Raw genomic sequence first — 25,805 nt, forward strand, 5'->3', positions numbered from 1 at the left:
TCCAGCTTCCCATGCAGGGACATGAGAGAAGCCTCCCACAGGAGGGTAAATATCTGGCCGTCCCCTGAACATATCCTTACAGACGGCCAATGATCTCACACCAGAAGCGACTTGCAGTTTTTTAAGTCACAAAAAAGTAAGTTGTTTTTTTTTTCTTTTTCTTCGCTCCCTTGCTTCCTTTCCCACCACCACGATGCATATGGAGGTGGCAGAATAAAAAATGTGGAGGAATCTCAAGTTCAAGGCGATCAAGATATAAACCAACCTAGCACAATCATGCCTACTGGTCCAACAGCCATCACAGGGAATATATACAAAGACATATACACCGAGATAATTGCATTAATGCATTAATTAATGGGTTTTTGTCTTCCCCGGGGTTTTGACAACTGCTTGATCTCCCCAGACAATGAGATTTGACCAGCAGTACAGGAACAGGAAGGCCTAACGATCATGATAATAATAAATGGCATACTGATAAAGTAATATGTATAAAATAATAAAAAATAGAAATAACTTTAAATTAAATAATTATTCAACAACAATATTAATAATTTTTGACAACTGCTTGATCTCACAAGACAATGAGAGAAAGCAGATTTGCACGGCGGTGGAACAGGGAAGCCTAAGGATCATGCTCATGATAACAATAATAATAAATGGCAAAGTGATAAAAGAATATATATAAAATAATTTAAAAAAATAATAAAAAATAAATGTTATACTGATTAAATAATATGTATAAAATAAAAATAATAAGAAATCACTTTAAATAATTCTTGAAAAACAATATTAATAATTGAATATAATATGATAATAGTTATTATAAAATAATAAAATAACTATACAGTAATATTTATAAAACAGCAATATAATAATGCTGATAAAATAATGTATACGAAATAATAAAAAGTATTAAATAACTGTCAATTAGCCATTATTCAACAACAATATGAATAATATAACAATGCTATAATATTGATTATAAAATAATAAAATAACTATATGGTAATATATATGAAACAAGAATATAATCTAAAACAATAATACTGATAAATAATACGTATAAAATAATAAAAAGTATGGAACATGGCCATACAGCCCGGAAAACATACAACAACCCTGTGATCTCGGTCATGAAAGCCTTCAACAATACAAATAACTGTCTATTAGCCATTCATTTAACAACAATACAAATAATATAATATAACCATATTATATTTATTATAAAATAATAACTGCATCGTAATATTCATAAAACAGTAACAAAATATAAAAAATGATATAATATAAAGCAATAATATAATATAACACAACCACGCAATATAATATAGCATAATACAGTAGAGTCTCACTTATCCAACACTCGCTTATCCAACGTTCTGGATTATCCAAAGCATTTTTGTAGTCAATGTTTTCCATACATCGTGATATTTTGGTGCTAAATTCATAAATGCAGTAATAACTACATAACATTACTGCGTATTGAACTACTTTTTTTGTCAAATTTGTTGGATAACATGATGTTCGGGTGTTTAATTTGTAAAATCATAACCTAATTTGATGTTTAATAGGCTTTTTGTTGATCCCTCCTTATTATCCAACATATTCACTTATCCAACATTCTGCCAGCCTGTTCATGTTGGATAAGTGAGACTCTACTGTATAAAGCAATAACATAATATAAAGCAATGGTATAATATAATACAGTAGAGTCTCACTTATCCAACACTCGCTTACCCAACGTTCTGGATTATCCAACGCATTTTTGTAGTCAATGTTTTCAATATATCATGATATTTTGGTGCTAAATTTGTAAATACAGTAATTACTACATAGCATTACTGCGTATTGAACTACTTTTTCTGTCAAATTTGTTGGATAACATGATGTTTGGGTGCTTAATTTGTAAAATCATAACCTAATTTGATGTTTAATAGGCTTTTCGTTGATCCCTCCTTATTATCCAACATATTCACTTATCCAACATTCTGCCGGCCTGTTTATGTTGGATAAGTGAGACTCTACTGTACAACCACACAATATAATATAGCATAATATAAAATAATATAACATAATACAATAATATAATATAAAGCAATGATATAATATAACACTACCATACAATATAACATAGCATAATATAAAATAATAGTACAGTAGAGTCTCACTTATCCAACATAAACGGGCCGGCAGAATGTTGAATAAGCGAATATGTTGGATAATAAGGAGGGATTAAGGAAAAGCCTATTAAACATCAAATTAGATTATGATTTTACAAATTAAGCACCCAAACATCATGTTATAAAACAAATTTGACAGAAAAAGTAGTTCAATATGCAGTAATGCTATGTAGTAATTACTATAGTTACGAATTTAGCACCAAAATATCATGATTTATTGAAAACATTGACTACAAAAATGCGTTGGATAATCCAGAACGTTGGATAAGCGAGTGTTGGATAAGTGAGACTCTACTGTATGATATAACATAATGCAATAATATAATATATAAAATATTATAATATAGTATAATTTATCATAATATAATATACAATAATAATACATAATAATACAGATGGCTGGCCTTCTCTTATCCCTCCTGCCAAAGAAACCAAAGATAAACCTCTATTAATGCTACTGGAGGAAGGAAGAAAATGGGAGAGATGTCAATCTCCAAAAATGCCTTCTCAAAGAAAGAAAGAAAGAAAGAAAGAAAGAAAGAAAGAAAGAAAGAAAGAAAGAGGCAAGCCACTGAGAGGCAACCAGCAGACAGAGCCCCTGCAAAGGAGCAAACCCTGAAAGGATGTCTTTGCAAGGATCAAGCACTGGAGATGGGAAGCCAAGCGCCGACTTCCTCTCCAGAACAACAATTGCAATCAGCAGCAGCAGCAGCAACAACAACATGCTGCTGTTGTTGCTGCTGCTTCAGCAGCTCTGGCCATGCAGCCCTTGCAGCTGAGCCTCCTCCTCTCCGTCTCGCTGTCTGTGTGTGTGTGCCTCTTACCTGGTCTGTGAGCTTGAGGACTGCCATTCCCTCTCCTGGCTCAAAGGCATGGACTGGCGACCCTCCTCCTCCTGGCTCGGCGAGGGCAAGGGGAGAGCGAGCCCGTGGCTGCTGCTGCTTCTGCTGCTGCTGCTGCTGGTCCCTAGCCAAGCCCGCTCTCGCTCTCACTTCGGGGCACTGACATCACCCCCTGTAGACAGACACACGCACTATATGCATGCGCAACAAACGCAGCCTCTCTCGGCCTGCGCCACAGCGCCCCCTGCCGAGCGCGGCCGCAAAGGCGCCTTCCCCCCGCCCACCAACCCTTGACGGGAAGGCACTCTGCTGCCCTCTGCAGGCCGGACGCGGTAAAGCCTTTCCTTTGTGTCTCACCCGGCTTTCTCTCCCTAGCGCCCAGATATATAAAAATTAGCAATATGTTGTTGAAGACTTTCATGGCTGGAATCACAGGGTTGTTGTGTGTTTTCCGTGCTGTATGGCCATGTTCCAGAAAGCATTCTCTCCTGACATTCACCCACATCTATGGCAGGCATCCTCAGAGGTTGTGAGATATATCTGCCATAGATGTGGGTGAGGCGTCAGGAGAGAATGCTTCTGGAACATGGCCATACAGCACGGAAAACACACAACAACCCTCTGATTCCAGCCATGAAAGTCTTCAACAACATATTGCTAATTGAGAGGTCAGTTTCAATCCAGGGAGCGGAGTGAGCTATTAGCCCCAGCTTCTGCCAACCTAGCAGTTCAAAAACATGCAAATGTGAGTAGATCAATAAGTACCACTTCGGCGGGAAAATAATGGCAGTCCATGCAGTCATGCTGGCCACATGACCTTGGAGGTGTCTATAGGCAACACCGGCTCTTCAGCTTAAAATGGAGATGAGCACCAACCCCCAGAGTCGGACTCGACTAGACTTCATGTCAGGGGAAAACCTTTACCTTTACCTAGATATGGATAGACAGATATATCTACACACACACATACAGAGGCGGTTCTACCACCAGGCAAACTAGGCATTTGCCTGTGGCGCCATGTTGTTGGGGGCGCCATCGAGGCAACTCCTGTCTCCTGCAGCAGAAAGGAGCCTAGGAAGACAATATGGTTTTTGGGAAGCTTGTGAAGTAAGTATTGCTTATCTTACCTAACTTGGGTAAATTAATTTAATGCATACACGCTTATTTAATTGAATGTTCATTTTCTACTGTTACTTTTTAATTTATGGAGCTTGTTTTAATTCATAGGTGAGCCACTTTTGTCCCCATTTATGAGAAAGGAGGGAAATTGTTAAATAAGTCCTAGTACCTTCATTTATAAGTAGAGTTTCCCGAGGATTAAAGTTTTAACACCTGTATGCAACTATTTAGTTTAGCAAAAATATAGAATCTACACTTTCTAATGGATGTGCAAGGCAGAGATGGCAGTAATGAATGTCCAGCACTTCTGGAAAATGTCAGTTTGAGAAAATCTGACATACACTGTCAGAAATAGTTGTATTGATTCAGACTACTGGGTCATCCAACTCCTCCTCTGTAGGAAGTCTAGGAAGCAAGGCAAGTGGGGCTTCCTCCCTGGGGGCATCCTTGGTTGGGGGGTGTTAGTTGGCCCTGATTGTTTCCTGTCTGGATTTCCCATTTTCAGAGTGTTGTTTATTTAGGCTTTTCCTTAATCCCTCCTTATTATCAAACATTTTTGTTTATCCAACACCTTTATTTTTCAGTGATTGGGTTTTTTTGGGGGGGGAGAGGGCACCAAAATTTCTGTTTGCCTACACTTGAAAATTACCTTGGACCGGCTCTGCACACATACATACTGAATAGATGTAGTGATTTAAAAGCTTCGTTCTCCCCTGTATCAAGAGTGGCAGAAATTAAATTCTGTGCTTTCCCTCCATTAGTCACTTGGAAACAGGTGTCACAGGCCCCATCTACACTGCCATACAAAATCTAACTTATCTGCTTTGAACTGGATCATATGGCAGTGTAGACTCATATAATCCAAGGCAGTCCCTGTGGATCCAGCCTGACTGAGGCCCCTTCTACACAGCCATATAAAATCCAGGTTATTGAACTGGATTATATGGCAGTGCAGACTCATATAATCCAGCTCAAAGCAGACAATGTGGATTATCTGCTTTGATCATCTGGAGTATATGGCAGTATAGATACAGCCTGAGTCTGCTTTCTCCAAATGAAGTATTTCGGATTTCCACCCCCCCCTCCCCTCCACCCCCCAATTTTGGAATAGTTTTCATATCAGGACAAAGGGAAAGGAAAAGCAGGACATTTCTTTTAAACTGTCTTAAATGGGGCATACACATTCAAAGACAAGGAGGGCTCAAAGAGGAAGCTTCTTCTTTATTCGTTCAGTCGTCTCCGACTCTTCGTGACCTCATGGACCAGTCCACGCCAGAGCTCCCTGTTGGCTGTCGCCGCCTCCAGTTCCTCCAAGGTCAAGCCAGTCACTTCAAGGATACTGTCCATCCATCTTGCCCTTGGTCAGCCTCTCTTCCTTTTTCCTTCCATTTTCCCCAGCATCGTGATCTTTTCCAAGCTTTCCTGTCTTCTCATGATGTGTCCAAAATACTTCAACTTTGCCTCTAATATCCTTCCCTCCAGTGAGCAGCCACTGGGCATTATTTCCTGGAGGATGGACTGGTTGGCTCTTCTTGCAGTCCAAGGCACTCTCAGGATTTTCCTCCAGCACCAGAGTTCAAAAGCATCTATCTTCCTTCGCTCAGCCTTCCTTATGGTCCAGCTTTCACATCCATAGGGGAATACCATTGCTTTCACTATGCGGGTCTTCGTTGCCAGTGTGATATCTCTGCTTTTCACAATTTTGTTGAGGTTGGCCATTGCTCTCCTCCCAAGAAGTAAGCGCCTTCTGATTTCCTTGCTGCAGTCTGCATCTGCAGTGATTTTCGAGCCTAGAAATATAAAGTCTGTCACTGCCTCCACATTTTCTCCCTCTGTTTGCCAGTTATCAATCAGTCTGGTTGCCATCATCTTGTTTTTCTTGATGTTTAACTGCAACCCAGCTTTTGTGCTTTCTTCTTTCACCTTGGTGATATGGCTCCTCAGCTCCTCCTCACTTTCAGCCATCAGAGTGGTATCATCTGCATACCTAAGGTTATTAACGATTTAACTCCAGCCTTTGATTTGTCAAGCCCCACAAGTTGCATGATGTGTTCTGCATACAAGTTGAAAAGGTAGGGTGAAAGTATGCAGCCCTGCTGCACTCCTTTTCCAATCTTGAACCAGTCTGTTGTTCCGTGGTCTGTTCTTACTGTGGCTACTTGGTCTTTATACAGATTCCTCATGAGACAGACAAGGTTGTCAGAGTAATTGCTAATTGGAGTAATTGGAGACTTGCTATCCCCATACCACCAAGAACATGCCATAGTTTATTATGATCCACTAACACACAAAAATCCATAACATTACTATGGCCTTTCTCTGTCTACCACAAAAAGTGTACTGCCAGCCATTTGGCCAAAGGGGAATCAAGTGGAATGAAAAGACATTATTGGCATGGATAAAGGTCTCTCCATTACACATATAAAACTGTGGTTCCAACACACGCAGCAAAATTAAAGATGATTGATTCCTGTTTTTCCAAAATGTTCTCGTGGCAGACTCTTTGCCTACAAGTGCCTACAAATGTCCGACGAAATGGACCTTGCATCATGTGATAGGTCCCATGGCCACCAGTAGGCAAAGAGCATCAGAGACAGGGTATAAGTACATGTGACAAGGGCCTTAGTTTTTAAAAATGGTAGTCATTCCTTAAGCAATGTTAGAAGGAAGTGAAATTATGTGTTAAATTTAATATACTGTTTAGATTGTATAGACAGTCATTTTAATGTCATTCCAGCTGAAGGTGTCACCCAGTGCTATCCACACCTCCTGCAACCTCCAGTGACAGCATCATTTTCTAGCACCCGACTGGCATGTAATTCATACTTTAACTAAATTAGACAGTATACAGGTAGTCCTCAAATTACAAACATCCGACTTACAAACAACTCATAATTAGGAACAGGGTGAGGCAACGGGAAGTGAGAGAAATCAACTCTTGGAAGGGAAATTAACTTCTGAGAGTTATCATGGGGAAACAGTGTGTTCACTGAAGCTTTCTCACCAGTCCTTCTTTCCACAACAAGCCACATTTTTCAAAATCCAATTATTGCAGGGAGAGAAAGTGAAGTGCAATATTCTGAAGAGGGGTACAGGCAGCAAGGGGTTGTTGCTATAATTTTACTTAATTTGTTTTTATACCTTTGTACCTTTTTTTACCTGTTGAATGTTATATGTGCACCCTAGAGTGCCTTGTAAGCTGCCCTGAGTCCCTTCAGGGAGATGGTGGGGGGATATAAATAAAGTTTTATATATTATTATATAAACTCCACAGGGGTGTTAACCTTCCCTATGCTATCCAAAGCCCTATGTATATGTATATGTATAGGAGCCCCTGGTGGTGTAGTGGTTTAAACCACTGAGCTGCTGAACTCACTGACTGAAAGACTGGCGGTTTGAATCCGGGGAGCGAGGTGAGCTCCCACTGTTAGCCCCAGCTTCTGCCAATCTAGCAGTTCAAAAACATGCCAATGTGAGTAGATCAATAGGTACCTCTCCTGCGGGAAGGTCATGGTGCTCCATGCAGTCGCGCCAGTGGCCACATGACCTTGGAAGCGTCTATGGACAACACCGGCTCTTTGGCTTAAAAATTAAGATGAGCACCAAACCCCAGAATTAGACACTAGACTTAGCATCAGGGGAAAACCTTTACCTTTACCTTATATATATGTATATGGCTAGAGTTACACTTAAAAATATAAGTGTTCCAATGTACATAGAAATTCAACTTAAGAACAAACCTACAGAACCTATCTTGTTCATAACTTGGGGACTGCCTGCATTCAGGACTGGGACACATGTAAACTAATTTGACATTTTGATGTTAAACTTGCAGACTGTGCTTGTGCTGTTCAAACGAATGGCTGTGGGAAAATATTTCTAAATAATCATTGCTCTCCTTAATTACTGTTAATGATGGGCCTGTTTTGACTAAACACGGCCCTTCTGATAGAAGGGACATGTTGCATCTTAGTCTTCAAATCCTGCCAGATCTCCATCCAAATCTTTTTTCTGCAACAGAAAGGAGCAGCTGAGATTTGAACTAGAGAACTGAATGCCAAAGATTCCAGAGCCAGAAGCTGGTAGAAAGTCTAGACGAAAGTATGCATTGCAAACATAGCTTGAATTAACATGCCCCCATATACATATAAATGCCTAGTTATTGCAGTGTGCACATATACATTTAGATACTAAAGTATGATTTATTGCATCAGTATTATATTAGTTTGGTGGACTGTTGCCTAGCTGCTATTGGTTAGTCCTAACAGAGCATTATTCGATGAGATTTGTCTGTGTGTTGACTCACTAGGTGACAACTAACTAAATGGGTCTTCTCAGTTTGGAAAATTATCAATAAAATCAGATCTATGTGGCAATTATGCTGGGAAGGATTTTTAACTGGTACAAGAAATATGATTTGGATCATAATCCTGTACCATGTTATCGGAACTCAGAGTAGGTATGCAATATAATATTGTAGTATAGTAAAGCTATTTCAAAGAAAGGGACTGACAAAACTAGCCTTGAGTATACCTTGTCTAAGGGCCCTTTCACACAGCCATATAACCCAGAATATCAAGGCAGAAAATCTGTTTTGAACTGGGTTATCTTGAGTCCACACTGCAGATAATGTGAGATTTTATTCAGCCATGTGGAAGAGGCCTAAGAAAAACTTATATAAGTAAATAGCTAAACCCGGCCACACTTCACTGTAGCTCAATATGCTATGTACTGAATCTGAAAGTAAATAAAAGTATTGTAGCGAACATAGATTCACTGAGTAAACACATCATTCAATTCCCTGCTTGGCATTGCTCTGTCTATGTGGAATGTATGGTAAGGAAGGAAAAAAAGGGTTTTTGTCCAAAAAATAATTTTTATTGTAATCCTAGTGGATTGACTACATTTTTGGTATGTCTTTTTTCTGCTTAAACATTGAGATCAGAACATGTGACATTTAATTGCCCATAGGAGAAGCATTTGTTTTTTAATTTCAACCCGCACACTTGCAAAGATTGCCCTTGCATTTTATTGATAGTCATTGCAAACACAATGCGTATTGGTAATTGAAGTCATTTGAACCCAAACACCATGTTGTTCGGAATGAGTGGGATTCCCCGGGCAATCATCCCCAACTCCTGCGTGTATGTAGAGTTGACCATATTAGGTCTGTGTGCTAAGTGTAGTCCAGATCCGTTGTCGGCTGGATTTTGTCCAAACTGGGTAAGGATGAACGACAACTCCCATAATCAAGGTCAATTTCAACATATCACAGCAGTATGTTCAATGGGTCATGGGGGTTCTCTGTGCCAAGTTTGTTCCTGGTCCATTGTCGATGGGGGTCACAATTTCTCTGGATGCAGGTTAGCTTTAACTCGTGTAAATCAATGTCAATATCCCCCAAACTTGTGTGCCAAATATGGTCCATGTTTGTCATCCGTGGAGGTCGCAGTGGTCTATGGGAGCTGATTTGGGTGAAGGTAGTGTAAATCCCATAATCCATGGTCTGTCCTCCTCTAACCACACTAGGACGTAAGGTGGGTCATGAGGTATCTATGTGCCAGGTTTGGTCCTGGTCAGTCATTGGTGTAAGTCGCAGTGGTCTGTGGGAGATGAAGTGATTGAATGTACTGCATATTCCATCATCCATGGTTTTTCCTCCCCCAAACTAATTTTACTATAAAAACACAGTGTATATTGGAATACAATGTTGTGTCAAAATTTCAAGCTAATCGACCGACTACTTTTCGGGTTCTGCGTGCACAAACATATGCAGGCTGTGTTTTTATATATAAAGATGAGGTCGGCATCATGAAGGCACGCACACACATTTTATATATTATATTCAAGTAATCAAGGCACTTAAAGAAACGTGGTGGCTAACATTATAACCTATGTCTTGTTTTGCAGGCACTAAAGCAGCCTCCCACAATCAGATCTATTCTAGATATATTACAATTCCTATCAGATGTGATGTCTGAGGATGTTGGGATTACTAATCTGGGACATCTGGTGGGAGCCAGGTTGTGCAAAAGGATTAGCATCAAAATTCATTTGCTGCTTTTGTGATCCTATTAATGCAGTAATAATCATGTCAGCAATGCTGGGTCATGAAGGGCCATATAGACATTGAATGCATGCTTTAAATTTATTGCTGAAAATAGAAACAAAATGGCACAGTTGAATCGGATTTGTTCCCACAATGTAAAAATATAGATAGAAGAAAAAAAACAGGAATAGTACCATCTGACTGTCTCACTCGCTCAGGGTACATCTATACCATAGAATTAATGCAGTTTGAGTCCACTTTAACTGCCATGGCTCAAAGCTAGGGAATCTTTGGATTTCTAATTTAGTGAGGCCCCAGCAAACTTTGGCAAAGAAGGCTAAAGATCTTGTAAAATCACAACTCCCGGAATTCCATGGAAGTTACAGTGCTGTGAAATTGCATTAATTCCACATTGTAGATGCACCCTTAAATCCTCATCATAACAGTTCATAATCAAACAACACATTCTATACAGTCTCTGTCAGATATATTGCCCTCTTTCTCTAGACACCTCCCACCTCAGAGTCATTATTATTATTATTATTATTATTATTATTATTATTATTATTATTGTATGACACAGCAAACAAGATAGACATGCTGGATTTCGTATCACAAAATCACAAGTCGAACACTTCCCAAGCATTTAGGACTGTGTGATGTATATGTGTTGTTGTTATTATTATTATTATTATTATTATTATTATTATTATTATTAGAAACACAAGTTGAGTCCACAGCAGACACTCTGCTGGCTGTTGTACTGGCTCACACGTCGGACACTTCCCAAGTGATGTATTGGCGAATAATGCGTGCAGATCCCAGTAAGGTGGCCTTCTGCAGCTGGCAGATGGTAATTTTGTCAGCGCCGATTGTGTTTAAGTGCAGGCCAAGGCCTTTAGGCACTGCACCCAGTATGCCGATCACCACTGGGACCACCTTGACTGGCTTGTGCCAGAGTCTTTGCAATTTGATCTTTAAATCCTCATATTGTGTCAGCTTTTCGAGTTGTTTTTCTTCAATCCTGCTGTCCCCTGGGACTGCAACATCGACAATCCATACTTTGTATTTTAACATGATCGTGAGGTCAGGAGTATTGTGCTCCAAAACCCTGTCTGTCTGAATTCGGAAGTCCCAGAGTAGCTTGACATGTTCATTCTCTGTAACCTTTTCCGGCTTGTGATCCCACCAGTTCTTTGTTACAGGCAGATGGTATTTGTGGCACAAGTTCCAATGAAACATCTGAGCAACGGTGTGATGCCTCTGCTTGTAGTCAGTCTGTGCGATCTTCTTGCAGCAGTTGAGGATGTGATCTATTGTTTCATCTGCTTCCTTGCAGAGTTTACATTTGGATATTATTATTACTACTAGGTTGCCGTGAACCATGAAAATGAACAAAACCAGGCTCTCAGCATTACAAAACTCTACAACAGGATGTAAATAAAGAACAACACTCTGAAAACAGGGGAATGCCAGACAGGAAATAACCAGAGCCAACTAACACCTCTCAAAAAAGGATATCCCTAGGGAGGAAACAGCAAGGCTTTGAAACGAAAAGGCTATTACATACTTATCATGCTGGCCAATTGCAACATTCACACTTGATTCAGGCAGACAAGAGTTCTTTCTCCCACCCTGGGCATTATTCCAAAGATACATAAACTGCACTTACATGGCTCCTTTCTACCTACGGGGATCCTCCATTTCCCACCTTGAAAGCACTGAACAGCTTTGCAGTTTCAAACACAGGCTGCTTCCCATTACATTATTTTCCATAACAACAGACTATGCCACAGGAACGCGTGGCCAAGCACAGCTAGACATATTCCAGACAGGAAACAATCAGAGCCAGCTAACACCGACAAAGGATTCCCCCTCAGAGTTGTTGTTGTTATTGGGATCATGGGAAACATCAAAATGAACAAAACCTGGCAGCCGGCATTAAAAAACTCTACAATCCGGACAGTAAATAAAAAACAACACTCTGAAAATAAGGGTATTTCATACAGGAAACAACCAGGGAGGAAACAACCACGCTTTGAAGCTGCAAGCCCATTTAATGCTAATCAAGGTAACTAATTACAACATCCATACTTGCCTCCACAAACAAAAAACCACTTAGGATGATACCACAGCAATACGTGTCTAGCACAGCTAATAATAATAATAATAGATAATGATGATTTTGGACTGCTCACCCACTACCTCATTCAAGGCATTATTCATCCCTCCTTTCATTGTGGAGGACACACATGCTCCAGGAAACATGATACAACATGGTGTAATAGAGTTGTAATACTGCTCTGCTCTTCCTTCGAACTTGGAGGAGAAAGGTATAGTCAGTGGGGGAACAGATGGGACAGAAGGAAATCTTTCCTTTGGAAGAGAAAAGGGAAAATATGTAAGTCATGGCTTCAATGCTGGTGGCCCTTGCTTCTTCCAGAAGGCTTGTGTTTGTCTGCCTGTGGCAACATTTCCTCCAACAGACAAGACTTCTTTCTCCCACCCTGGACATCATTCCAGAGGGTGCCTCCAGGGAAAAAATGCCAGGCCAACTCTATGCACCTACCCTCACATTGACTTTGCAGCTGCAAGGCCATTCAATGCTAATCAAGACTAAATGCTATATGTTCCTTCATGACAGAAAGTTGGACTGGATGGCTCCTGGGGTTGCTGATATTATGATTATGGTTATTCCAAATGCTGGATGGCCATCTGTTGGAGATGCTTTAGTTTTGCTCTTCCTACATGGCAGAAGGGGTTGGACTGGATGGCCCCTGGGGTCTCCCACTGATTACTGTAAAATTTATCTTGCTTAAAACTGTTGTTCTTTTGAAATACTGTATGGTTCTTTCTTTTATTTTTGCACTAAAATGAGACATGTGCCATGTGCAAAGGAATTTGTTCATGTGTTTTTCCATTTGATCACACAGACTGATCTGTGGATGGACCAGCCTGTCTGTCTAATTTTGAAAATAAATGTGTCCAAGGTTTGCCCATGCCTTATACATATACATTATGTATAATATATAAAAAGGTAAAGGTTTTCCACTAACGTTAAGTCCAGTCATGTCTGACTCTGGGGGTTGGTGCTCATCTCCATTTCCAAGCCGAAGAGCCAGTGTTGTCCGAAGATACCTCCAAGGTCATGTGGCCGGCATGACTGCATGGAGCGCCGTTACCTTCCTGCTGGAGCGGTACCTATTGATCTACTCACATTGGCATGTTTTCGAACTGCTAGGTTGGCTGGAGCTAACAGTGGCCGCTCACGCCGCTCCCAGGGCTTGAACCTGGGCTCCTAATATATAAATATATAAAATATAAATATTTCTTGGTGCTCCACAACAAACCTTTGCTTCAAAAAGGGTTCCATGTCTGAAAAGGTTTAATAGATCCTAAAGAGGAGATGAAGTATGCCATGTATGTTGTCATGGGCTTTAGATGGGAACTTGTGCCCTCTCACATATGAGATTTCTTGGTCAGGAGATCAGGTGGAGAGAGAATGGAATGCTGGGAGGGTGATTGACAGCCCATCGGAAGGAAGGGAAGGCAGTTGGGTAGTTGAAAGTCGGTCAGTGAAGCCGCCATGACAGAGCAGGAACAGATAGGGAAGGAGTGGGTGAGCACAGGGTCATATCGCCTGAGCCTCCTTTCCTCCTAGAACGGCAGTGCCTTTGAAACAACATTCAAGTGAGATGGCAGTCATTTCTTTGTACCTGAAGGACCGTAGCAGAACTGCCACCGTCTCACATCAACCCAGCAGGAAAAGCTTTGGAAAGAAGGCCAAGACATGAGGAAAAGCTCAATAATATGCAGTAAGTGATTCAATAACAAACAGTATACTGTGGGGTGGAGGAGAACCCAGAACAACCCCTGAGAAGCCCTTGCAGTCTGGTGCAGTGAAATAAGTTCGGACACCTCAGTATCACAGGATGACGTTGGGACAAATGGCAGAGTTGCAAAGCCATTTAGTCCCCATCTGCCAAGAAGTCTGTAAAAGGGTTGTTGTATGTCTTTCGGGCGGTGTGGCCATGTTCCAGAAGCATTCTCTCCTGACGTTTCGCCCACATCTATGGCAGGCATCCTCAGAGGTTGTGAGGTACCTCACAACCTCTGAGGATGCCTGCCATAGATGTGGGCGAAACGCCAGGAGAGAATACTTCTGGAACATGGCCACACAGCCCGAAAGACATACAACAACCCTGTGATCCCGGCCATGAAATCCTTTGACAACACAGTCTGTAAAAGATTGGTCAGATTTGCATGATTGTCAAAGGAACTCCAAATCTACCAAACTGGCTAAAAATCAAAACCTGGCTACCAATATTAAAAAAAACTCTAAAATCAGGACAGTAAATAAAGAACACTTAGAAAACGGGAATTCACAACAAAGGATTCCCCCAGGCAGGAATCCGGCAAAGCTATTAAGGCTAATCATTCACACTTGTCTTCAACAGAATAGAGTTCTTTCTCTCACCCTAGATTTTATTCCACAGGTATATAAACCCCACTCTCCCAGTTTCCAACAGACCTCACAACCTCTGAGGATGCCTGCCATAGATCTGGGCGAAATGTCAGGAGAGAATGCTTCTGGAACATGGCCAGAGAGCCCGGAAAACTCACAGCAACCCATTTCGTGTTCCTTCGTGACTTAATTGACTTACTAGAGTAACTAATAATTAAAACTGCAAATTATTACATCGCCGGTTGTCTGACTGCTCAAGGCGTCCATAAACGAAGAGGTCCTGAGTTCCAGCAGAAGGACCCCGTTTGGGAAGCCTCTCAACCACTGCCTACTTCCGGTTCCTATTCGGAAGCCGTCTCTATAGTAAAACCCTTTCTTGTTTCTAATCTGCTCAAGAACCCGCAGCGTCTCCTAGTGGCCACAACTGAGAATGCGGCACCACAATTCTCACCGCCAGCTAAGTCGAAAGCGCAGAGGAGGCGGGGAACCGGCAATCGAACGAGCTATCATTGGTCGCAGGGCAAGCCCATAAGTTTGCTCCGCTTCCTATTGGCTGTGTGGAAGGCGCGAGGCGCTCACTCGAGCACGAGGACACTTTCCCTCGACAGCCTCCCCTCAGCGCTAAGAGCGGTCCTAACGCTAAGGGCAAGCTTTGTTTTCTAAACCGGCCAATCAGCGGTCAGAACGTCGGGGCGCGTTAGGCGGTGATTGGGCGACTCTATTGTGACGCTCTATTCGTTTCTTCCTTGTCGCATCAGCGCCTCCTAGTGGCAGGGTTTGTGTGGCTTTGGGAAGAGTACCAGGCAGCCTAGGAGAGGGCCTAGTTCTAAGCTGGACTTAAGGTAGGCCGTAGGAGAGACAGGCTGGCCTGTGCCCAGTTTAAGCCCATTCAAAAGTCTCCAGTTCTCAATATGTTGTCAAAGGCTTTCATGGCGGAATCACAGGGTTGTTGTGTGTTTTCCCGGCTGTATGGCCATATTCCAGAAGCATTCTCTCCTGACATTTCGGCCACATCCTTGGCAGGCATCCTCAGAGGTTTTGAGGTCTGTTGGAAACTGGGAGAGTGGGGTTTATATACCTGTGGAATAAAATCTAGGGTGAGAGAAAGAACTCTATTCTGTTGGAGGCAAGTCTGAATATTGCAATTGACCATCATGATTAGCATTGAATGGCCTTTTAGCTTCAATGCCTGGCTGATTCCTGCTTGAGGAATCCTTTGGATGCCTGCCATAGATGTGGGCGAAATGTCAGGGGAGAATGCTTCTGGAACATGACCATACAACCCAGAATACTCACAGCAACCCAGTGATTTGAATCCCTATATCAGGAGGAAGGTGTGATAAAAATTGCATAGATAAATCCAATGATACCGTCTTCCCGCCTGTTCAATGGCCAACTAAACCCAGTTGTGTTGCTGTTGTTATTATCATTGTTTATTTATATAGCACCTTCAGTGTGCGTTACAACATATTACAATTAGAATAACCAAAAGAGTGAGTCCTGACCAAGGTTTACTATGTAATACTGTGGAGTATCACTTATCCAGAATGCATGGGACCAGCCCCATCTACACTGCTATATAATTCAGTTTGAATTCAAATTATCTGCTTTGAACTGGATTATATGGCAATGTAGACTCATATAATCCAGTTCAAAGCAGATAATGTGGTTCCAGAAACTGGATTATATGGCACTGACTGAATACAACAGGCTTCCTGCCTCCTATGCCTTCCCTGCCTGGTGCAAGACCGAGGCCCCGTCTACACTGCCAAATAATGCAGTTTCAGAATGCATTATATGGCAGTGTCGATGGGGCCACAGGGAGGCAAAGCTGGTTCCTTGGCCAAAGCACGGTCTGGATAGGTTCTATCCAATACGTTAGATAGTGATGTTAAGAAGCATATTTGTGCCTCAACAGCATCGGGAATTAAGATAGTCAGTGGGGTGGAACTCCATCCCACTGCCACTAATCACTCCATTTTCTCCACCCCACAATGTTTCTGATTTTCATGCTATAAAACCCAATACTACTCCCATCTTGACTTCTAGCATAACTATATAGAAATATCAATACATGACACTCTCTAAGGCAAGGTTGCAGAAAGTTATAGGTCTGCCATCCACTAAAAATAATTATGCCTTATTCTTAATTGGGCAATCCAAAACGTTTTCACCCCCATTCCCTAGGACTTACACTATCCAAACCACATATGCCCCAAACACCAACATGCTTCACTTTATTGAGGAAACAAAAACTCTGGATGTTCTGTTTTCAGTGGAGAGGGAATAGTCTCAGTTTTGGATCTCCTCCTATACTTCTTTGTGTGTAAGATTAAAGAAGGAGGAATGAAAAGACCATTCCTTTTTCAAACAAAAGGAGGGCCTATAATTTTTCACAGATTTCTAGCAGACAGGTTGATAATATGCTAAACAATTTCCAGTGGGGATTTATAATTCCAAATCCAAAACATAAGCTTTCATTAGATCAGTGGATCACATCGAAGTGAATGGGTTTAGGGTGAAGGATGTTCCTTTTGCTGATCAGGAACCCACAGGCCTAAGAGCTCTTCCATACAGGCCTATATCCTAGAATATCAGGGCAGAAAATCCCACAATATCTGCTTTGAACTGGGTTATCGAGTCCACACTCAGATAATGTGGGATTTTCTGCCTTGATATTCTGGGATATAGAGCTGTCTGGAAGGGCCCTGAGATGTACCTCTAGTCTGCTAGTTTAAATTCCTCAAGATTCTGAGTGAGGGAGAGGAAGGCAGCAGCCAAAGGATCCTGGCCACGAGAAAATGATGAGAGCATCCCTGGAAGTGCTTCCTTGGCAGTCAACAGGGGGACATTCCTTGGATGAGAGTCATAAGTATGCAATGAGGAAACACCACAATAGCAATAGAACACAGTGCCCAGTAAGCAGAGAATGGCTCAAGTCAGAAAACCAGCAGAGCCTGCTGGTAATAGGAAATCAAAGTAGAGATAAGCTCCTTCTTGTAATTACAGTATGACTCCTGTATCTGGGAAACATTCCTAGCCTTTGCATGGATATGCCCAAATGCAGATATTAGTGAACTCTTAAAATTAACAACTTCCACTTTAAGAATACCAAGAAGGTGATCATAGAAAATGCCTAGGCAGGTTATATTTTGTCAGACATGTCCCCTTCTACACTGCCATATAAAATCCAGATTATCTGCTTTGAACTGGATTATATGGCAGTGTAGACTCAGATAATCCAGTTCAAAGCAGATAATGTGGATGTTCTGCTTTGATCATCTGGATTATATGGCAGTGTAAAAGGGGCCATAAATAAATGAACCTGCGGTCCTGGCCCTATGGGTATGAACATCCCGTGATGGTGCATTGGGTTAAACCCTTGTGCCGGCAGACTGATGACTTGAAGGTTGGGCTTCTGTCCTGAAGGTTGCCAGTTCGAATCCAACCCGGGAGAGTGTGGATGAGCTCCCTCTATTAGCTCCAGCTCTATGCAGGGACATGAGAGAAGCCTCCCACAAGAATGGTAAAAACATCAAAACATCCGGGCATCCCCTGGACAACGTCCTTGCAGACAGCCAATTCTCTCACACCAGAAGTGACTTGCAGTTTCTCAAGTCGCTCCAGACACGGAAAACCCCCCGATATAGTATATAAAATAGTCCATAAGCTTCAACAACAACAACACTTTATTTATATTCCATCCTATCTCCCCCAAGGGGACCACAAACACGGCAAACATTCAATGCCATTATCAGACACACCACATATACAGACAGACAGCAGAGACTATTAACAGCTTCCAGCTTCATGAGGGTATGCTCACTTCTAGCCACAGGGGGAGCTGCCGCTTCTTCATCCACTGTGACGCCGAGTCCTTTTTGATGTTAGTACTTCCTCAAGTTCTGCATGCTGCTGGCAATTTTGCGGTGTCATAAATTAAGTTTAATTAGCCTCACCGCATTAAGCGGTACCTAGAATTTTCTACTCACAGACACAGCCGTTTTCGAACTGCTCAGGTGGATAGCAAGCTAGGCTAATTAATGGACTTCGAACCAACAACCCCTCGGTCAGTGGTGATTTATTGCTGCTGGCTACTAACTAGCTGTGCCACAGCTCAGCCCACAGAAACAAGAGAGGAAACAAAATCCATGGGTGCATAAAAATCCATGAAACTAGGCGGTTAGATCAATGAAACAAGGCAGCAGGAAAAATCCCATATATCAAACTGGAGCTTGGCAACGCTTGGTATATGAAACTAAGAGCACTTGAAAGCAAGACTGTCATGAAATCCCAACGTTAACCCAACTGAGGCAAATTTTTCCCATGACTCAAAATAAGGCTTTTCCAGATCCCCAAACTGGAAGGAAAGCATTTCTCTTGACCTTACCACCAGATAAAGGTTGTTTCTCTCTCTTTTCCTGTAAACGACTAATTGTCTTTGCCTCTGAACAAATACTCTCTGTTTACAAAATCTTTGCTTTATATGTATGCTCTCATTATCTTGGCTCTCATCAACTTCCACACCTGACAAATCATCCTCAGACAGTTGTTCTGAAAAAAGCTGTGAAGGGCCTCTCCCAAGAATGTAGCCTTGGGAATCTTCCTGAGCCAGCTCAGGCCTCTCATCTGAGCTTAACTCAGGCCCAGGCAAACCCTCATTCCCATTGCTATCAGACCCAGGCCTACCATCAAGAACGTCATCCCCATTCCAATAATGAATGTCAGACACAATCACAGGCTGAACAGGCTGATATACAACATTTCCCTCAATTGTAATGGAAGTGATAGAGGGAAATGTCTATGGCTGGATTTACTGTGCCATATAATCCAGTTTAAATCAGATAATCTGGAATTGGAAACTGGATTATATGACAGTATAGGTCCTGCCTGTGTCAGTATTTCATAGGGGAGAGGGTTCTTCAAATTACTGCTGGGAAAAGTGTGCTGAAGTAATAAAAAGGAGACAAGTGAGCATTTGTATGTGGTATGGGTTTGGAGGAGGAAGATAGAGACTGACAGATAACTATAACATGGTTATGAAAACATAACGATTAAAAGAGTGCAATGATTTAAAGATATAATGCTCATTTCTTCTCATTTCCTTTTCATAGGTGATCATGGGTGATGTTGAAAAAGGTAAGAAGATATTTGTTCAAAAATGTTCGCAGTGCCACACGGTTGAAAAAGGTGGAAAGCACAAGACGGGGCCAAATCTTTGGGGACTCTTTGGCCGTAAAACAGGACAATCTGCCGGATTTTCTTACTCCGATTCAAACAAGAATAAAGGTAAAAATAAAGGGTGGGAGAGACAGAAGGTTGGAAAGGAAAAGAACTCTCTCAAAACCACTGACTCACTATCAGTTGTATAATGACAGTACTCCTAATACATTTGGTCCAAAGTAAAATGTCACTGAGGCCCCTTCCACTCAGCTGAATAAAATCCCACATTTTCTGCTTGGAACTGGAACATATGGCAATGTGGACTCAGATAACCCAGTTCAAAGCAGATATTGTGGGATTTCTGCCTTGATATTCTGGGTTATATGGCTGTGTGAAAGGGCCCTGGAAGATCACTTTACAAATCAAAGCAAATCTTGTAGATGTATTTGGGGAGGGGGTGTCTTTCAATTTAGATATGTAAAGAGGGCTCAGTGTTCTCAGATGCATCTATAGCAGTTTATATATATTATTTATATTTAATAAGTTATACTTTACAAGATTCCTGGCCCATTCATGCATTGTACTTATACCTATAGGACAACCGCAAGAGCTTCTGTGTGACCCAGCACCAATGTGAAAATAGCATTGAGCCCTTTCATGACATCACTTTGGGCCCTTCCACACAGCCATATAACCCAGAATATTAAGGAAGAAAATCCCACAATATCTGCCTTGAACTGAATTATCTGAGTCCACACTGCCATATAACCCAGTCCAAAGCAGATAATGTGGGATTTTCTTCAGCTGTGTGGAAGCGGCCTTAGGGGGGCAAGTAGGACCAATGGTATTATAGCAGTTTACAGCATCTTAAAGGCAATCAGGTGGCCAGATCACACTACCCTGTTTCCCTGAAAATAGGACAGTGTCTTATATTATTTTTTGGTCCCAAAGGTGTGCTAGGTCTTATTTTCAGGGGGTGTCTTATTTTTTCATGAAGAAGAATTCATGTTTATTGTTGAACAAAAAAAATGAACATTTTGTACAGAGTTGTCATCACAACCCAGCATAACCATATATCTGCTTTGAAGTGTATGATATGAATCTAAACTGTCATAGAAAACAGGTTTCTGAATCCAGATTATATTAGACAGCAGCCATTGGGAAGGCCCCTTTGTGTCCTCACCAAACAAGCCTGTGATTTGGAAGGATTCAGAGAAAGCTCTCTCTTTCAGATCTTAAAACTCTGACTGGTCTGTATATGGAGATTCAGTATTTCAGTCTCACCTACGTTTTTATAGGTGATGGCCAGCTCTTTAAATTGTGCCCAGAAATGAACCAGTAGCTAGTGAAGCTTTTTTAGGAAGGGAGATACATGCTCCTTGTAACTGGCCTAAGTCAGCAATCTGGCCACAGCATTTTAGACCAGATTAAGTTTCCGAACAGTTTCCAAAGGCAGCCCCAGGTAGAGTGTAATGAGTAGTCCGTATTTGTTGCATTCAAGGTTTACATTAACATAGCTAGAGATGACTGCAAATTAGTCTTAAAATGATAGGCCAAATCTGATTACAAAACAACCAATTGATAAGGAATGCTTCAGCATCATCTGTATATCTGCAGTCTCTTAAGACAGAGGTAATACAACTTGACCAGGGAGAATACATGAAGAGGAACTGAAAGAATTAAAGATAAGATTATTCTCACTCTTGCTATTTTACTTTCAGCTATAATCAAACATGTTTTTTTTCATATCTAGGAAGGTGACAATTACAATGGTTATTTTTAAAGAGAAGCAACATAAAAAAACCAAATGTGGCATATCTGTTTTCTTAAACTGCATATCTAGATGCAAAGATATGTTTCCTCATGAAATGTGGCATCAGTTTATGAATCTCAGCTAGCTTGTATGTACTACATATTAAATACAGTAGTCTCACTTATCCAACATAAACTGGCCGGCAGAACGTTGGATAAGCAAATATGTTGGATAATAAGGAGAGATCAAGAAAAAACCTATTAAACATCAAATTAGGTTATGATTTTACAAATTCAGCACCAAAACATCATGCTAGACAACAAATTGGACAGAAAAAGTAGTTCAATAAGCAGTAATGCTATGTTGTAATTACTGTATTTACAAATTTAGCACCAAAACATCACGATATATTGAAAACATTGACTACAAAAATGCGTTGGATAATCCAGAATGTTGGATAAGCGAGTGTTGGATAAGTGAGACTCTACTGTATGTTCAAATAATAATGTGAAGCAGATTGTTTTTGATATTTTTATCCTATGTTTTATGGTTTTGAGTTTAGTGGATAGCTATACAAATTTATTTCCATATTTATGAACCAAAGGATTTTGAAGTCTGTCAAGAAATATTGAAACATAAAGCCCCTAGTCTGGCATCAATAGAATGGGAAACAGATATCTTATCACATTTTAAATGTTTCAGGTATTGTCTGGAGTGAAACTACATTAATGGAATATTTGGAGGACCCAAAGAAATACATTCCTGGAACAAAAATGATTTTTGCTGGCATTAAAAAGAAGAACGAGAGAGCAGATCTCATTGCATACTTGAAAAAAGCATGCTCTTCATGAAACATTGCAGCTTCTGTGATTTCAGAAGTATTCCCTGTTGGCATTATACTTGCAGTACTATTGATGTTCCATTATTGTCCCAGTGTTTGTTCGTAAGGCATTGCCTGAAAGAAAATAAAACATCAGCCTTTTCAGATGCTCTGTCTCCCTTCTAACAAAACAAAGTGACTGTTGTCTTTTCTTATATTGCTCTCTTCCAAATATCTTTGTATTTATTCCTGTATTTTTTCTATTTGTAGTCTCCTTTGTGATAATAAAGTTCTCACAAAAAGAAATAAAATTATCGCAAAGTCAATAACAGTAGAATGTACTGAATCAAATGAAAAAGGGGTTGGTTTAAACTGTCTATAGCAGTGCACAGCTTAGGACCCACTAATATACCAATTGCAGGCCAGTAGGAGCACATAAAGGACACATAAAAGACTATCACACTACATAGTTATTATTTATCTACAGCATTTATATTTTGCCCCTCTCACCCCGAAAGGGACTCGGCGGATCACATTCAATGCCGATTATAACAATGACAAGACAGACAACAGATAGTGGTATATAGTCTTTCCCATCTTTCAGCATCTTTGGAGGCTGTCCTCGGTTCTGGCCACCGTCTCCCTGTTGAAGAGCTTTCTTTGTTCATATATTTTCTTCTTTTTCTTATTGAAACGGCGAGCGTAAATAAATACCTCCCAGCTTTAATGTGGTTCCTATTCATCTACTCACATTTGTTTTCAAACTGCTAGTTTGGCAGAAGCTGGGCTAAAGGTCGGGAGTTCACCCTGACCCAGGCTTCGGACTGTCAACCTTCTGGTTGGCAAGATGTATTGCAGCTTGGTGATTAATCTGCTGTGCTAAAGCCCGGCTTCTTATAGCACTCATTACAGTTTAATTGCCATGATGACATCTGTGGAATTCAGGGGCTTGAAGTTTACTGAGCTCTCTGGTTGAGTATTGCAAATGCAAATTGCAAATACCTGGATTCCATACAATGTCATGGCAATTAAAATGGAATAATAGCCCTTTAACAAGGTAGTGTGACAAGACCCTAAATCTCTTGCCTTTGCTGTGTGTGTGAAACCAGAAATAAGATATTGAACTATGTTGTCAAACATCTGGCAAACCACACAATAAGGTAGCACTGAAGCGGTGCCACCCTTGTGAAAAGTGACCCTACACACTTCAGCTGCAATGTTTTATTCAGGCCAACTTTTGAATGAAATCAATGGGAGAGCAGACTGCTCATCACTCTGTTAAAGTAAAGGAGAAAGCTGACAAATGCAATCAATTGAACAATGTCAAGGGCAAAGACTTCTGGTTTTAGAATTCTGGTCACTTGTGTCACGCTGATGTTGTGCTCAGCAGAGAATCTGAGAAACAAGATTTCATCCATGTAAATTCAGGATGTTATCTCCCTCTGTTATATTCAGCATTTCAAATACATTAAGATAGAATTCTGCAGTCATGATTCAGGATTTGGCTAAGTTAGTATGTGCAGAATGTTCACTGAAAAATTGCTTTGGAAACTGATATGGAAAGGGGAAGAACATCCAATAATTCAGAACTAGGCATCACATGGGGCTTGATGTAAAAATCATAGCTGGGGATGGAAAGCCTACTTGCTGAATGATTGGCTATGGCTTTAATTTGATGTTGGCATTTGTGAGAATATCTCTCCACTGGAGAATTTAAGCATTGTAACTAATCCCCCAAGGGCAAAATACACAGAGCTATTCACTTCTCCCAGTTGAAAACTCTGTATATGTATGTGTTGGAGCAGCTCTGTTGAAGTAAGCACTTTTGTGTCTTATCTATGTCTGGATGTAAACTCCTCATATAAAACCTTGAAGGGCAAACTAGAACTTATGAGTTACTATATTTCCTACAGTCAGCACATTTCTTTCCAGCAATATGCTTAGCATTAAGTAGTTACAAATTGGGCCTGTGTTTATGTACTGATGATCCATCACAAAACAAAGCATGCTAAATGAGGACAATCTTAGGCTATACATTTATGTTGTATCCTGAGTATCTGAGCTGAAATACATAAATACCTGTCACAACCCAGACTTGAAGCCACCTAGGAGCAGAGCATCACATCGGAGTCCAAAGTAAAGGCAAACAGTTTATTGTATACAGCAAAAGCAGGAATGAAGAAAGAAGATAATAAATCCAAAAAGTCACAAGCAAATGTCTCCTGGAAATCCAAAGCAAAATTATCTTCCAAATCCAAAGCAAGACAGTTCAAAAATAGTCCAAAAACCAAAAGCCACTTGACTCCATATGCAAAATTTGAACAAGAATACACAGCATGAACATAGGAAAACACAGCATGAACATAGGAAAACTTTAATTCCAAAGCCAGAACAAGAGAACTCAGGCCTGACTATAAAAGCCATGTTGCCTGAAGAGCCAGGCGTCCGTAGCTCCTAATTTATAGATATGAAAGCATTTCGACTCCCCTGGAACTTTTGCTTCCCACAGAGGTGTGCTGACCTGCGAATCCAGCTATATGCTTGAAGTTCCAGGCGAGCCTCCTTGCTTAGGTTGATGTCACCAGGTGTGTTCTCATGAGAATCTCTCATCCCTTCGCCTTCACTAGGCTCCTTATCTGGAGAAAATTATTCCTTCCGGGAACGGCCTTGAAGACTTGGAAGATCAGAAGCAATTAGATTCTTAGACTCAGCTGTGTCTGTGTCTAAAGCAGTTTCATTTTCAAGCTCTGCATGAGACTGGCCTTCTGCATGAGACCGAATTCCAGGAAAACCCATAATCCCCTCTAACTCAAAATAATCAGTGACCCCATCAGCCTGCTGTGACTGCTGCTGAGCTATAACAACACCGCATTTTATCACATAATTGTCGCCAACACTGAATTGTCATGTTCGCCCTCCCTAAATTTGGAGTCCCAAAATTTTTCCTCCACCCCTTGTGTAATATTTGCAGGTAGTTTTAAACAAAACAGAGCTCTACTCAAAAACAGTTTAAATAAATATCAAGCTCCCCTAGCTTCCCCTGCCCCACAGACAGTTTAAACAAACAGCATGCTCTCCCTCATTCCTTTCAGTCTTGGAGATAAGTCATTACAAAAAAAACACTGAAACCGGCAAACATGAGGTACCAACTTTATTTCATTGTGTAATAGTCACACCTCCTTTTTTCCAACAAAAAGGGGATAAAATGTATTATGCAATGAAATACAGTGCAACCGGTCCTCCACGTTTGCAGCTTTAAATTTTGCAGCTTTGATTATTGACGGATTGGATTAAAATATTATCTCAAGGAATCAACGTGACTGACTTCTACTGGGAGTTGACCATAGAGTCACCCTGAAAGACCTACAAATTCTTAAACAGGTCCTCTCTCAGGCTAAAGGAAGTCATTTT

The 25,805-nt window shown here is 40.9% G+C and overlaps 2 protein-coding genes across 12 annotated transcripts in view; one reads left to right on the forward strand and one right to left on the reverse strand.

Moving 5' to 3' along the window:
• Nucleotides 1–3,250, reverse strand: part of ankrd44 (ankyrin repeat domain 44) — a 226,283-nt gene extending 223,033 nt beyond the window's left edge. For 6 of the 9 annotated variants that reach the window (XM_062969143.1, XM_062969141.1, XM_062969142.1 and 3 more), the window contains exon 1: nucleotides 3,008–3,248. In XM_062969143.1, the coding sequence (XP_062825213.1) occupies nucleotides 3,008–3,034 (27 nt within the window). In that variant the 5' untranslated portion in view covers nucleotides 3,035–3,248. Of the gene's footprint in view, nucleotides 1–3,007 lie in introns of all 9 variants that reach the window. The other 3 variants (XM_062969148.1, XM_062969144.1, XM_062969147.1) reach the window with 2 other exon arrangements.
• Nucleotides 3,251–3,279: 29 nt separating this feature from the next.
• Nucleotides 3,280–22,559, forward strand: LOC100559887 (cytochrome c iso-1/iso-2). 3 transcript variants are annotated; one of them, XM_062969153.1, is made up of 4 exons: nucleotides 3,280–3,357; nucleotides 13,855–14,008; nucleotides 19,773–19,947; nucleotides 22,277–22,559. In XM_062969153.1, exons 3-4 carry the CDS (start codon nucleotides 19,779–19,781, stop codon nucleotides 22,423–22,425), a joined length of 318 nt encoding a protein of 105 aa, XP_062825223.1. In that variant the 5' UTR covers nucleotides 3,280–3,357; nucleotides 13,855–14,008; nucleotides 19,773–19,778; the 3' UTR covers nucleotides 22,426–22,559. The 3 variants fall into 3 exon arrangements, with proteins under 3 accessions (XP_062825223.1, XP_062825222.1, XP_003226812.1); XM_062969152.1 differs by lacking the exon at nucleotides 3,280–3,357 and having other exon boundaries at nucleotides 13,765–14,008; XM_003226764.4 differs by lacking the exons at nucleotides 3,280–3,357; nucleotides 13,855–14,008 and adding an exon at nucleotides 15,351–15,500.
• Nucleotides 22,560–25,805: the final 3,246 nt, after the last annotated feature.

This window comes from Anolis carolinensis, chromosome 1, assembly GCF_035594765.1.
Source record: "Anolis carolinensis isolate JA03-04 chromosome 1, rAnoCar3.1.pri, whole genome shotgun sequence".
Lineage (NCBI taxonomy): Eukaryota > Metazoa > Chordata > Lepidosauria > Squamata > Dactyloidae > Anolis > Anolis carolinensis.

Bases quoted from the DNA above. Each gene is read 5' to 3' on its own strand.
- LOC100559887 (XM_062969153.1), top strand. From the start codon at position 19,779: ATGGGTGATGTTGAAAAAGGTAAGAAGATATTTGTTCAAAAATGTTCG. The intron at 19,948-22,276 runs GTAAAAATAAAG...TAAATGTTTCAG, and splicing joins CGATTCAAACAAGAATAAAG to GTATTGTCTGGAGTGAAACT.